At 41.9% G+C, this 15,158-nt stretch overlaps 1 protein-coding gene across 8 annotated transcripts in view; it reads right to left on the reverse strand.

Moving 5' to 3' along the window:
- LOC148085075 (NACHT, LRR and PYD domains-containing protein 3-like) overlaps positions 1–15,158 on the reverse strand; it is a 117,088-nt gene that overhangs the window by 17,615 nt on the left and 84,315 nt on the right. Inside the window, exons 1-9 of one of the 8 annotated variants that reach the window (XM_087783247.1) lie at positions 10,918–10,944; positions 7,525–7,658; positions 6,853–6,931; positions 6,617–6,778; positions 4,169–4,354; positions 3,957–4,070; positions 2,947–3,016; positions 2,420–2,639; positions 486–2,277 (exon numbers count right to left, since the gene is read on the reverse strand). The exons of the other annotated variants lie outside the window; for them this stretch is intronic. Of the exons in view, the coding sequence (XP_087639373.1) occupies positions 486–2,277; positions 2,420–2,639; positions 2,947–3,016; positions 3,957–4,070; positions 4,169–4,354; positions 6,617–6,778; positions 6,853–6,931; positions 7,525–7,561 (2,660 nt within the window). The 5' untranslated portion in view covers positions 7,562–7,658; positions 10,918–10,944. Of the gene's footprint in view, positions 1–485; positions 2,278–2,419; positions 2,640–2,946; positions 3,017–3,956; positions 4,071–4,168; positions 4,355–6,616; positions 6,779–6,852; positions 6,932–7,524; positions 7,659–10,917; positions 10,945–15,158 lie in introns of those variants that run through there. 8 annotated transcript variants of the gene reach the window in all.

Consider the following 15,158-nt stretch of genomic DNA (forward strand, 5'->3'; position numbering starts at 1 on the left):
CTCAAGAGACATTCATTTGCATAAACTCAAGGACTTGAAGAAACATTAAACAAGACTTTTCTCTCTTTGCTGCCAACGAGGTGTTGTTTTGTTTGAATGTTAGTTTCTATTAACACTGAGTTAACTTTTCATTTTCTTCATCATTTATGTTCAGTTTTCACGCTGGATTTCGGGGTCAAGCCTAAAATAAACCCTGTCTGTGCCTGAGGGAGAAACATACAGTTGTTCACTGTTTGTGTGTTTGTGTGTTTGTGTGTTTGTGTGTTTGTGTTCACGACACATGTTCAAGTGTTTGCTCATGAAATTAAAATGTAAAGTTGATGTTGTTTCAAAAAGTGACTTCAGAAAATGATGGATTTACAAAACAAGGTGAAAGAAAAACGAGGAAGAGAGAAAGGAAGTTGAAGTTTCTCAGCCTGAATGAAATAAAGAAGGAAATCAAACATTCATGGTTCATATCAGAGATGTTTCAATGATCCACTTACAGAACTTCATTTGAAGCTTGAACCACCGGCAGAAGCCTCTCAAGAACCTTCTCTGAGGTAGAGTATTTCTTCAGGTCAAACACTTTCAGATGTTCCTCTGAGGACAGTAAGATGAAGGCCAGGCTGGACCATTGAGCAGGAGACAGTTGATCTGTGAGGAGACGTCCTGATCTCAGCTGCTGTTGGACCTCCTCCACCAGAGAAGTGTCCTTCACTTCATTCAGACAGTGGAACAGGTTGATGATTCTCTCTGGAGACACTTTCTCACTGATCTTCTTCTTGATGAGCTCTGCTGTGTCCTGATTGGTCCAGGAGCTACTTCCTGTCTGTGTCAACAAACCTGGAAGGAGATTCTGGCTGGTCTGCAGAGAAAGACCCAGAAGGAAGCGCAGGAACAAGTCCAGATGTCCTTTTGGACTTTCTACAGCTTCGTTGATGGTTCTCTGGTAGAACTCTTTGATTGTAAGTTTCTTTCCAAACATTCTTGACAGTCTGGATGTTAGTTTTGATTCCATCAGGTTGACTCCAGAGTTGATGAAGGTCTGGTGAACATGAAGAGCAGCCAGAAACTCCTGAACACTCAGGTGGATGAAGCTGAACACCTTGTTCTGGTACAGTCCTCTCTCCTCTCTGAAGATCTGAGTGAAGACTCCTGAGGAAACTGAAGCTGCTGAGATGTTGATGTCACACTCTGTGAGGTCTGACTTATAGAAGATTAAGTTTCCTTTCTTCAGGTGCTCAAAAGCCAGTTTTCCCAGAGACTCCATCATCTTCTTGCTCTCAGGATCTGAAACCGTGTCAGTCCAAGATCCTCCGTCGAACTTCACCTTCTTGACTTTGGACAGAACCACCAGGAAGTAGATGAACATCTCAGTCAGGGTCTTGGGCAGCTGTCCTGTGTCTCCTCTCTTCAACATGTCCTCCAGAACTGTGGCAGTGATCCAGCAGAAGATCGGGATGTGACACATGATGTAGATGCTTCGTGACCTCCTGATGTGAGACATGATGGTGCTGGTCTGTTCCTCATCTCTGAACCTCTTCCTGAAGTACTCCTCCTTCTGGAGGTCAGTGAACCCTCTGACCTCTGTCACCATGTCCACACACTCAGGAGGGATCTGATTGGCTGCTGCAGGTCGTGTGGTGATCCAGAGACGAGCTGAGGGAAGAAGATCCCCCCTGATGAGGTTTGTCAGCAGGATGTCTACTGAGGTGGACTCTGTAGCTTCTATCAGGCGCCGACTGTTGAAGTCCAGAGGGAATCGACACTCGTCCAGACCGTCAAGGATGAACAGAACCTGGTTTTCTTCAAAGCTGCTAAGATCTTGGGTTTTAGGAAAGAAAAGATGAACAAGTTCCATCAAACTCAACTTCTTCTCTTTCAGCAGGTTCAGCTCTCTGAAGGTGAAAGGAAATATGAGGTGAAAGTTCTGGTGGGCTTTGTCTTCAGCCCAGTCCAGAGTGACCTTCTGTGTCAGGAGGGTCTTCCCAATGCCAGCCACGCCCTTCGTCAGCTGGTTCCTGATTGGTGGCTCTCTCTCAGGTGAGGCTTTAAAGAGGTCTTCTGTTCTGATGGTGGTTTCTGGTCTGGTCTGGTTCCTGGTGGCTGCTTCGATCTGTCGGACCTCGTGCTCCTGGTTGACCTGGTCTGTGCCCCCCTCAGTGATGTAGAGCTCCGTGTAGATCTCATTCAGAGGAGCAGAGTATCCTGCTTTAGCGACCCCCTCAGACACACTGTGGAACTTCTTCTTCAGGCTCCTTTTCACTTGTCTTTGACGCTTTCCAGCACGACTTCCTGAAGAAGAGAAGTCACATGAAGCTCAAGATTCTAGAAGCTGAAGTTAAATCTTCTCAGCAGCTGCAGGAATTTCAATCTCAAATGTTCTAATAGATTCAAGACTTCATTTTCAACAGGTTGAAGGTTCAAATCCTCTTACTTCCCCACAGACGACCAGCAAGCTCCTCCTGCTTCATGCTCCTCAGGAGGTTCACGTTGAACATCAAGAAAGCTTCTCTGCTGCTCCTCATCTGGTCCTCTTCACACTTCACCTCCTCCTCTTCCTCATCATCCAGGTGTTTCTGCTCACCTGGTCTGAGAAACTTCTTCACTCTCTCCAGTTCCTCCTTCACCAGGGTCATGACCTTCTCCTCCAGCAGCTGAAACACAAACATGTGACTTGATCATGTGACCTACAGAGGTCACCAGAGGTATGTCTCAGTCCGAGTCTAACCAGGACCTGTTGAGCAATACTGTCTTCAAGAGTAGGACCAGAGAGTCTGAGTCACATTCAAATCTCATCTCCTCTCTAAAACTAAACAAGAGTCTCAGCCACACCAGACCTTCTACTTCAAGTATGAAGCTGACAGGTGGAGTTGTCCAGAGCTTCATGAAGCAGCAGAAGCAGCTGACTGGTGAGTTAGCAGCTGTTGTAGTCAGCAGGTGAGGCTGAAGACTTGAACGTACCTGAAGTGTGGAGTCCACATCTGTCTGCTGCTGGACACACTGGAGAACATCTGAGACCTGCTGATCCTCTCTGTGAAGAACATCAAGACGTCAATAAGTTCTACTTCTACAAGGAAACCAATGGTCTGAGCAAGACTCTGACTCTTCCATGTGCAGACCACCGAAGATAGAATCTTCCACATTCATGGAAAACCAGGTGAAACACAAGTTTGTCTCACACTTCAGTCGTGGTTTCATTGTCATGGCTGCAGTTTGTTGCTTCTTCTCTTGTGAGTCGACTTTCCTCCACGACTGTCTGCAGCACTTTTGACGAGCAGTTCATGAAGCTCAATAAAAGAGAAGTTTTGAGCTGCATTGACTCATGAGTTCAGTTGAAGTCACCAAGAGTCACTAACTGCTGATAGAAACACACACAGCTGTGAGTGAAAGAATGATTGTTGAGGATCAACTAACAGTCTTTGACGACTCAAACATTCCCTCAATCATTGAATCAGTGACTCTTAAATCACTTGAAGTATCTTCTCTCACACATCAGTGACCTTCATCTGAGGCGCTCATATGATCCACGTGAATGTTGCATCACAAGATAAACACTCAAATCAAACTTGACTTTTGATGAATATTTCCTCACGTTTGTTGTGTGTCAAGTTTCACAAGACTTCAGGTGGAGGAGAAGAAAAGTAGTTGCACTATTTAGAATTCTTCTTCTTGACTCAACAACTGAAGAGACTGTTGGTCGTCACATGATACAAACTTCTTCAACAACAGATGGAATGATCCAGTGAAATGAATTCACTGTCATCAAGTTGTGGATTTCTTCATGAGTCCAACAGCACCTGTCTGTCCCACAGCAGCTGTTATTGTGTCCATGACTGTTGCTCATGCTAACATGTCAACTGTGATGAAGTGCTGAACATCTGAGGGCTTCAGTCCAAGTAGAAGGAACCTCAGAGACCTTTGTACAGACCCAACATCACATCAGTGAGTCAAAGAGGGACAGAAAACCTCACCTGTCTTCTGAAGACTCTTGTCCACCTTTGAAATTATCAGGACGATCCATAGACCAGTCACTCTTCAGAGAATCACAGTTGAGTTCAGACTCTTCTTGTTTCTTCTGGTAGATCCTGAAAGACACAAAACTCTGATCAACACTTCAATCCATTCCTCTGTCGTTCACCATCTGACCACTAGATGTTCTCATGTTGCTCCTGTTGTCTCTCACCTCTGACGCTTCTGTTCACCTTTGAAGTCAATTACTACATCCATAGATCTGTCACTCTTCAGAGACACACAGCTGGGAGCAGGTCCAGGTCCAGGTCCAGGTCCAGGTCCAGGTCCAGGTCCAGGTCCAGGTCCAGGTCCAGGTCCAGGTCCAGGTCCAGGTCCAGCAGATGTACGTAGCTTTGATCTGAACACACACAAGTTGCAGAGAGAAAATGATTCCAGTATTTGTAGTGTTGAAAGTACAACCTCCACTGATCAGATTCAGCTTCCAACAGGGAGGGTGAGCTCCATGCACTGTAACTTTGGTTCTTTGCGATGTCACAGTAATGTACATATCAATGGCAACTATGAGCATGTGCATTTCTGATGTTGTCAAAATGATGTCTGCGTATATTCTGTTTGTGCACGTTTGTCTCGAAAGGCGGGAAAATTGGCAAGTTTACAAATGTGCCGATGGGAGGGGATTCCGACAGGTGTGGTGAGATTGTTGTTTTCCTAAAGAACCTGGCGCCTCATGTACTCAGAAGTTCGTAGATCTTCTACTAAATATGTCCGTAAGTCAAGTCAAATATGTATGAAGTCATGAACGAGTGCTTTAGTCCAACGTACCCGTTACATGACATGAGTACTCGTACTATTAAGTTGCATTGACGTAACTACATATTCATACTCGTAATCAAGAAGGTACACATGAGTGATGAAATGATGAACTTGTAGTCGTAAAAGACGAAAAAGAAACGTTGACTATATTTTTACATAAGTTGACGAGTACAAGTTACTAAACACGACCTCTTGAATCTGCAGGTGTGAGTCACAGATTTTGTTTGCACCTCAATCTCTGAGAAGTTTGGTGTATTTTTTTTTGACACTCGTAGCATGAGATCTGTACCTGTACTTCAAATGCACATACACGTAACTACATACGGTGGGTACAGAAAGTAATCAGGCCCCTTTGGATTTTTAACTCTTTGTTTCATTGCAGCCATTCACTAAAATCATTTAAGTTCATTTTTCTTCCTCATTAATGTTCACTTAGTTCCCCAACTTGACAGAAAAAAAAATGAAATGTAGAAGTTTTTATCATCACATGGTCATAAGTATTCAGACCCTTTGCTGTGACTCATATTTAACTGACGTGTCGTCCATTTCTTCTGATCCTCCTTGAGATGGTTCTACACCTTCATTGAGTCCAGCTGTGTTTCATTAAACTGACTGGATTAGGAAACACACTCCTGTCTATATAAGACCTCACAGCTCACAATGCATGTCAGAGCAAATAAGAATCATGACGTCGAAGGAACTGCCTGAAGAGCTCAGAGACAGAATTGTGGCACAGATCAGGCCAAGGTTACGGAAGAATTTCTGCAGCACTCAAGGTTCCTCAGAGCACAGTGGCCTCCATAATCCTTAAATGGTTTGGAAAAGTTTGGGACGAGCAGAACTCTTCCTAGACCGTGGGAGAAGAGCCTTGGTGAGAGAGGTGAAGAAGAACCCAAAGATCACTGTGGCTCCAGAGATGCAGTGAAGACATGGGAAGTTCTCGAACGTCAACGATCACTGCAGTTCTCCACCAGTCAGGGCTTCATGGCAGAGTGGCCCCACGGAAGCCTCTCCTCAGTGTAGGACGTATGAAAGCCTGCATAGAGTTTGTCAAAAAACACATGAAGGACTCCCAGACTATGAGAAATAAGATTCTCTGGTCTGAGGAGACCAAGATGGAACTCTTTGGCCTCAATTCTAAGAGGAATGTGTGGAGAAAACCAGGCACTGCTCATCAAGTGTCCAGTACTATCCAACAGTGAAGCACAGTGGACGCAGCTTCATGCTATGAGGGTGTTTTTCAGCTGCAGGGTTTGAAGGAAAGATGAATGCAAGTACAGAGATATCCTGGAAGAAAACCTTGAGTGCTCAGGACCTCAGACTGGGCCGAGGTTCACCTTCCAACAAGACAATGACCCCGAGCACAACTAAATAACAAAGGAGTGGCTTCGGAACAACTCTGTGACCGTTCTTGAATGAGACAGAGCCCTGACCTAAACCCAATTGAACATCTCTGGAGAGACCTGGAAATGTCTGTCCATCAACGTTCACCATACAACCTGACAGAACTGGAAAGGTTCTGCAAGGAAGAATGGCAGAGGATCCCCAAATACAGGTGTGAAAAACTTCTTTAACAGTTTTCTCCCGAGAACAGCCAGACTGACTGCAAAAAAAAAACACTGAACACTGCAAAAAAGAACGAGACACTACCTCACCTTAATCACATGCAATATTCTGTGGTGAATGTAAAATATAGCTTTAAGTGCAATACTGCAAACACTGCTTTAATTCTCTCCCTCTCTGTCTCTTTTCTTCTTCCTCTCATGTGTAAAGATATACTGTATAGTTTTCTCTGCACATTTAAATAACCACTAGATGTTCTCATGTTGCTCCTGTTGTCTCTCACCTCTGATGCTTCTGTTCACCTTTGAAGTTAATTATTCTTCCCAAAGACCCATCACTCTTCAGAGACACACAGCTGGGACCAGGTCCAGGTCCAGGTCCAGGTCCAGGTCCAGGTCCAGATCCAGGTCCAGATCCAGGTCCAGCAGATGTAAGTAGCTTTGGTCTGAACACACACAAGTTTCATTGAGAAAATGATTCCAGTATTTGAAGGTCTGACAGGAGAAGTGATCTTCTCACCTCTGAGCTCTGGTCTGACTGTCATGGTCTTCACCCAGAAGTTTTTTAGAGGGAGGATCTTCCTCCTCTGTGTCCACACCTGCACACAAACACAACAGCATCATGGATCTGAATGTTTGTGTCACTTGTTTAAACACAACATCTCTTTGACTTTCTTCCACTTCAATTTGTTTCATCTCTTTTTTGCATGTTTTTATTTATTCAATCAACACATTATCACAATGAAGATTCATTCATTCACCTCAAGACCACACTCTTGATTCATTTATTCACCTCACAACCACACTCTTGATTCATTTATTCACCTCACAGCCACAATCTTGATTCATTTATTCACCTCACGGCCACAATCTTGATTCATTTATTCACCTCACAACTTCACTCCTGATTCATTTATTCACCTCACGACCACACTCTTGATTCATTCACTCTTGATTCATTTATTCACCTCACAACCACACTCTTGATTCATTTATTCACCTCACGACCACACTCTTGATTCATTCACTCTTGATTCATTTATTCACCTCACGACCACACTCTTGATTCATTCATTCACCTCACGACCACACTCTTGATTCATTTATTCACCTCACGACCACACTCTTGATTCATCCATTCACTCTTGCTGGGCAGACATGATAGATTGTAGACGGTGAGAAAGTCACTGACCTGTGAGCAGCTCTCTGCTCTGAAGACTTGTGTCCATGTTTGTAGGTGAAACTTCCAGGTGAGCTCAGCTCCTTCTGATCCAGACTCAGGGAAACACTGATCGATGAAAACGCCCGTGAGTGAGGGGGTGTGTCCTGTCAGAGACCAACAGTGCAACATTGTTTGTTGTTGTTGATTCACACGGTTACAACATAAAAACAAAACATTGACCACGAGGGTCAAGACAAAGTGAAAATGTTCAAGTAGAGGAAAGAATCCAGGAGTGGTCGCGAGAGCTTCAACATGAGGGAGATTAATAATTTAATCCACCCCAAAATTAATGTATTTTTAATTTAACCGTATGACTGTCTTTGTAAAATAAATGTACTTTATTGACATTGAATTATAACAAAATACCATAGCAGACATTTATATAAACCCAGGATAATCATTTCAAGTACAAAAGCGAAATAGTCGACGTCATTAAAAAAGATAAAACACACTTGTGCTGTTACACTCAATGTGACTCTTATATGGAGGTTCACAGCAAACTAAACTCTCCTCTGCAATCCATCCTTCAAGAACAGGCACCAGAGTAAAGTTAGTCAAATGGTGGATATTGGACATATATTCAATGCACCAGATCGGAGTCGCTCACTTCAAGCACTTCTACTTCAGTACGTGTCAGTTTGTTAGTCAACAAATTCAATGTCAATTTTTTAATATCATTTTGCAATAGCTTCCTAAAAATGTGACCTATTGATGTCAGATCAACTTTAAATCTTAGGGGGACACATGATACATAAAGATGACTGACTTATATTACAGCAAGATTAATAACTTGTATTCATTAATATTAGTAGTATGTTTCCAATATTTCCTCCATTACGTCAAGAGAATGTTTTCTGTGATAAGGTCTTGGACTCACTAGTCATTGGACTTGTGGATCAGCAAACACCCATGCTGGGGCCGGTTTCATATAAAGTAAAATTCATGTTACTTTAGATTAGAAGTTCTTAGCTGTACTTCAAGTCAGATCGTTCCTACACACTGAGGAAACACAAAACAAATCCTCACATGATGCCAGCAAGTCTCGATTCAAAGACGAGATCTGCGACAAAGTCACAAGATAAGCAGAGTTCCACGGAGTCTGTTGAAACTTTCCACAACGACCATGTAGCACGGCCATCTTAGGAGCCAGTTGTTGAGACTTGCTGTCAATAATACACGCAGGACTGACCAGAGGCGTTTATCTGAACATTCATACTAAAAAATAGGGATGGGCGATATGAAAGAAATATTCAATCATGATATGGATGATCTTATATCACCATTAGATTTACCACGATAAAGATTTTCAGAGAATAATATACAAACATATTGTCCAACATACACTGAAACTGCTACCTTTTTCTCTCCCTGTGGTTTGAAACCATATTGTCATGTAGTGGATACTAATACTAGTACATTATTTGATACTTCAATACCATTTCTTAACTATGATTAAAAAAAAACACCAAGTACTTTTTAGTTCATAACTTTATTAAATAACAATCATCAATTTTATTGTATTTTTCTTTATCTTTACAATAGTTATTCCTTTATATGTTGTTCACTGTTTTATTTGACGTGTGCAGATACAGTATATTTATCTTTATGAGATGTATTCATTTATCTGTTATTTTATGTTTGTTTGTTTGCGTAAAGATTCCGTTTTTTCATTTCTTTATAATATATATTTGTTCATCTGCTGGTCATTGTTTTGTTTCTTTTAGTTTACTATGTGCCGTTATTTTTGTTTCTACATCTTTATATATTTATTCGTTCTTCAATGTTTTATTTGTTCGTTTGTGTTCTGATGACATGTTTACGGTCAATCTGGAGAGTTAGGTTTTTAATAACTTCTGAAACAGACGCGGTTCTACCCCGAACAGAAAGAGAACATGTATTGTCAAATGAAAGAATATACATTTAACAACAATAAAACCCAGCGTTGTTGTGACGAAAAGTTTTCTTCCTGCGTTTCCTTTGGAATGTCAGTGTTATAATCACAAATGTCCATTTCTTCTTCATCCTCCATCATAGGTGAAAACAACTCTGTTTCATTTAGGAGGAAAAACTCACAATTGACATACTTGGTGTTTTCAATACTTTTAAACTGAGATAAACATTACCTTTAACTTGTAGTTTTCATAACATTCTCTGTTGTTCCTCCTCCCCCGGTTTGCAAGAAGGAAAGTATGTCATTTGACATGCGAGTCATTCAGAGGCAGTAGGTGCAGTTTTTGACCACAAACATTGTAACAGAGACACTTTAATTGAGTCCGTAAATCAACGTATGCGTGTCTATCAAATATAATGTTACTATCCTGGTGTACAATAGCTCATGCTTTATACAGAAATTCTCATTTCAAATTGTTTAATTGATGCAAACATTTTTTAAGGTGACACTTTATTCCTGATGAAGGTGACATTTAAGACTGCACAGTATTATATTTTCAATACATGGTACTCTCAGTGAAATGTATCCAAATTAATACATATTTTTCAAATGTGACCAATGTAAAGCATGAAAGTATCTTGTATTTACCACTGTATAGAACTCTGCAACACTTCTGCTTGCAATGATAATCACATGTCAATGCTGACAAAGTCTCCACAGATGAGAAAATCAGACACAAATACAAAGAAATGTGTTGATACACTTCCTCACAGTAAAGAGGAAGACAAGTTTGCGTCTGGTATATTTACAATCTTATAACATCATGTACAGGAGAACTTGACGTCGATGATACAAGACAAATAAACTACATGAAGGCTCAATAATATAAATAATAAAAAGTTTACAGGTTCTACGTCATTTGGTGCTCCGCCCTCTGCTTTCGCTATTGGTTTATCCTCGAGGCACCGCCTCGTCTCTGAGAAAGCTTATGAACTCTCCGACCAGAAGGGTGTAGTTCACTTCCTATAAGAGACTTCCTCCTTTTTAACTCGGCAGAAAGCTACTGACAGTGAAAAGATCACAGTGGAATGTAATGATGGCGAATAAATGTTTACAATCTTATAACATCAGGTACAGCAGAACCTGACGTCAACGATACAAGACAAATCAACTACATTAAGGCTCAATAATATAAATAACGAGAAAGTTACAGTGAAACCGGAAACTATGTCACGAACCAACCCGCGCAGAAATGATCAGCGACATATGATCTAAAGACTCGGACAAAGACTAGTCTGGAGCGAATATCTGTCCAACGTCCAACATGTGACTCGTTTTGAACAGAACAGTGTTGAATTGAACAGGACTTAATGCAAGGAAGTGTGAAAGTGAAATATGTTCAAACAAGAATAATACTAAGATATCATCGGATACATACTCTGGAGGATACAGTATACAATACTTCTACTTACTTCTACTGCCACTCAAAAGGATGGAAACCAACAGATGGATGATGAATGTTGTTCTCAAAACACGAACGGATGTCACTGCAGCGACAGAGAAAGTGAAAGTACTTCTGAAATCTTCTTCTATAGCAGTTAAAGGTGCACCAGCACCACCTGCTGGTACAGAGTGTCATTTCACTTTTACTTTACTAGTAGATATATAAATAAAGTTATGATCATTGAGCAGTTTCTATGATCTCTTGAATCATTTAGTCCACATTGTAACAGTTCTCATGAACATATCTCTTAAATCCAAACGTTCTTCCTAAAATACTCATTGATGTTTTTATGTGTCCAACTCTCAACCTTGATATTAATGTTTCTTCATTTCAGGCTAGTTGTGTTTCTCATTTGTCAAATGTGTTTTTCTTTTCTGTAGAACCATCTGCCTGTGTTTTCTTCTCCTCAACATTTCTCACCAATTATCCTTTTTTATTTCTTTTGCACTGAGTGGAACGATGACGGATGATTTTTGATGTTGCTTTTAGTTTAGTTTCTTTCACAAATGTCTTTCATTTGCTCTTCTTACTTAAGAGGAGACCTTGCAGCGACGTCTCTGCAACAAAGCTTCACGTTTAGAGACTTTTTTTGTGTCCTACTAAAAATCCACTGAAGAATCTGCATTTGCTTCTTCAAGAACTCCTGGTTCCTCCTGTGCCTCCAGCCTTTTATTCAATAGTTCCCGAGAAACATCTTTCAGTGCCAAAATGTTCCTGCTGAGCAGAGCCTCACCTCTCAATGCGCTGGTTTCTCTGAATGACGCTAATAAAATGCTTGTGTAACCAATATGGAAAATTTAGGGTTGATAGCAGTTTACCATCAGTCCAGTAAATAAAATAATTATGGACAGAAGAACATTCATCCACCTCACTCACAGTAGAGAAAATTAATATTTATCGTCTCCTATTCTAAACTATTACAAAAATATAAACAGAATATACTTCAACAAAATATTCAATAAACAAACAAAAACAAAAATAGCCTACTTGGCTGGAAAATGTATTGTCTTCAAAAGAAAAATAATATTGTCTATTGGTGGTGCTGGCCAGCAAAAATAAAAGTGAATAGAGTGAGTATCAATCTTCAAATACTCAAGTTTGTCCTGGAAGTCGTTGTGGAACAGATGTTTACTCGTCCTCCTTCGGTGACAGTCAGGAACCAGCAAAGAACAGGTGAAGTTCTAGGAGTGACAAGCGAGTGTTTTCATTGAAATGCAGGAGCGATGGCACGTGTCTCAGTCTCTGAGCCGCTGAAGCATCTGACATGTTTGACATTTATGCAAATTAAGTGTGATCACGATTGAGATGTTTTATTCGGACATTTAACATTAAAATAAAATATATCATTATTACTTTGTTCCTAGATGAGTTAATCCATTTCTTCATAGTTTCATGAAAATAATTTCACTTTTTCTCCAATCTGCAGGTGATCGGTGACGGTCAGCAGAGGGCAGTGTGGTACTCTGCTACGTGTTCAGTGTGTGTGTCAGTGTGTGTTTTGTGTTTAAGGTGTGTCACAATGTGTTTCACACGGATGTTTATTTCCTCGGGGTCCACGTTAGATAATGTGACTGTTGTGAGGGGCCGTCAAACCAAAAGACAGAGAAGAGCTCGGCTCTTCTGGAAACTCCGACTTCTGTACGACCTCTGTGGCTTCGTGTGTTTGTAACAGGATTTGTCTGTAAATGTATAATTTCTTGTGATGACGCAGTCCCGCCAGTAGGTGGTGGAATAACCTCGGTTAGAGTACATGTCCAGAACATGTTTGCAATGAGCAAGAACTCTGGTCAAACGGTTCAACAAACCGAAAATAAAACACAATTTATTCTGATGACCTTTGAAAACCACGTGTGTTTGTTAGTCATTTCGTCAGAAGAGAATCTGACTCTGAATCTAACTCTCGTGGTGTGTGTCCTCACGCAGAAAGTGCGACTGAAGAACCAGGAGATGAAGGTTCTACGTCATTGGTGCTCCGCCCTCTAACGGCTTCGCTATTGGTTTACCCCGAGGCACCGCCTCGTCTCTGAGAAAGCTTAATGAACTCGCCACCCAGCAGGGGGCAGTCCACTTCCTATAAAGGCGGGAAGCACCCGCCGCACTTTCTCCTTTTTCAACTCAGCGAGAAAGCTCCTGACAGTGGTATTTATGATGGCGAATGAATATTGAAGTGAACCATGTGTGCACGAAGACTCCCTGAAGAGGAGACACACATGTCTGCTTCGTTTGCCTAGAGGCCCAAATCACACGTGATGATTATGTGGCCTTCTGAGTGCTTCCCACAGCTTTTGACAGTGATGGGAAGCGTTCGAGGCTTGTCGACCCACGCCGCCTCAGATCATGATTATGATCAACACAGGACTGCCGTGTTGTTTAAGAAAACAAACAACATGGCAGTCCTGTGCGCTGCACTCGACAAGCTCACGTTCCAACGTGTTGGGCCCTGATGACTCGAGCTGAGTCGTCCATCGATCATGAACAGACGTCGACTAGGAGGATGACTGGCTCGCTGCATGGAGTCGACCATGAGGTATGCGAGAGCGATCAGGTAAGTATCTCTTTCTGGCCATTATCCGGGCCTACCGAGCAACGGGTGGATCCGCTCCTAGCGGTCTGAGGGCACATTCCACCCGTGGTTTGGCAGCCTCAGTGGCTCTTTTGCGGGGTGTGGCAGCAGAGGATATCTGCTCAGCTGCTTCTTGGGCATCCACGTCTACCTTGCTAAGGCCTATCTCTTCGACGTGACGGCGGGATCAGTAGCTCATACGGTTTTGAGCGCTGCTGTGCCCCCCCTCGAGGCCCACGGCTCCAGTGGACTTGGATCCTGGGCCGGCGGGGCCCTAGCGATGCTGCTTCAGGAGCGGCGTCCAGCTGGGGGTACATTTATCCCGTCAGGCTTCGCCTTTTTGGGTAAACCAATAGCGAAGTCGTTAGAGGGCGGAGCACCAATGACGTAGAACCCTTGAGTTATCTATCATAACCTCAGGTTCTACGAGTTGGTGCGAAGCCCTCTAACCTCGTCGCCCAGCGGCCGCCCTTCTCGCTGAGTTTTCAGTTGGAGAAAGTGCGGCGGGTGCTTCCCGCCTTTATAGGAAGTGGACTGCCCCCTGCTGGGTGGCGAGTTCATTAAGCTTTCTCAGAGACGAGGCGGTGCCTCGGGGTAAACCAATAGCGAAGCCGTTAGAGGGCTTCGCACCAACTCGTAGAACCTGAGGTTATGATAGATAACCCAGGGGTTCCTAATGGATCAGATGAGGAATCGTCTCGCTGTGTTACTCAGCAGAAGTCTCATCTGTCTTTGATCTTTATCGTCAGATTGTGTCATCTTGTACTTTCTTTTTATAGAAACTTTGTACTTGTTCTTATTTTTATAAATCTATTGTCTGTGTTGTTGTGTCTAATTGGAAAAACAATTACCCGAAGTAGACCCCCTGAGGGATCAATAAACCTTTATCTATGTATTTATGATTGATCATTGTTGGTGTTGTAGCTCCATTTGACCACTAGATGGTGGTATTTATACAAAACTCAAAGGTTTATGTTTCATCTACAACAAAAAACAATATCTTATTATCTTAATCGTTCGAAAAATGAATTAACTTGTTAATGTGACTTTGTTGTTGCTGACGTCATCTTTTTATGTTGAGATTACTTTTCTCCACAGATGAAGTTAAATACTTACTACTAAGTATAATACTACTAATTTAACTAATTATTTAGGGTTGAAGTTCAAGTCAAGCTCTTTTATTGTCAAATATTAAGACATAAAGCATAAATGAAATTGTGGTCCTCACTGACTTATGTTACCGTTCCAGCCTTCTGGCGTCTTTACCGTGGTTAAGACCCGCTGGTTTCCAAAACTAAGTTGTCAACTTAGCTGTCTCGTTCGGCGGTGGTAATCATCGTTTTTACGTGCAAGAAATAATACTTTTCACATTAAATACACAAACAATAGTGTAAGGAAATGACAACTTTACTGTAATCAATCATCTAGATTCAACACACATTTCAAATAGTCACTTGATTAACTGATAATCTTTCATATTTAATTCATATTAAATAATCCTTTTCTTGCATTGCATTCACTGACTGCAACACAGGCCGAGGTCACAAAGCATCACACACACAGAAAGATAAAAAAAATCCCAGATTCCCAGCAGGTCTCTGGACACCTGTTAGAGAACTCACACTGAAAGACACAACAGTCCAGCA

The sequence above is a fragment of the Callionymus lyra genome, chromosome 2, assembly GCF_982586985.1.
Source record: "Callionymus lyra chromosome 2, fCalLyr1.hap1.1, whole genome shotgun sequence".
Taxonomy (NCBI): domain Eukaryota; kingdom Metazoa; phylum Chordata; class Actinopteri; order Syngnathiformes; family Callionymidae; genus Callionymus; species Callionymus lyra.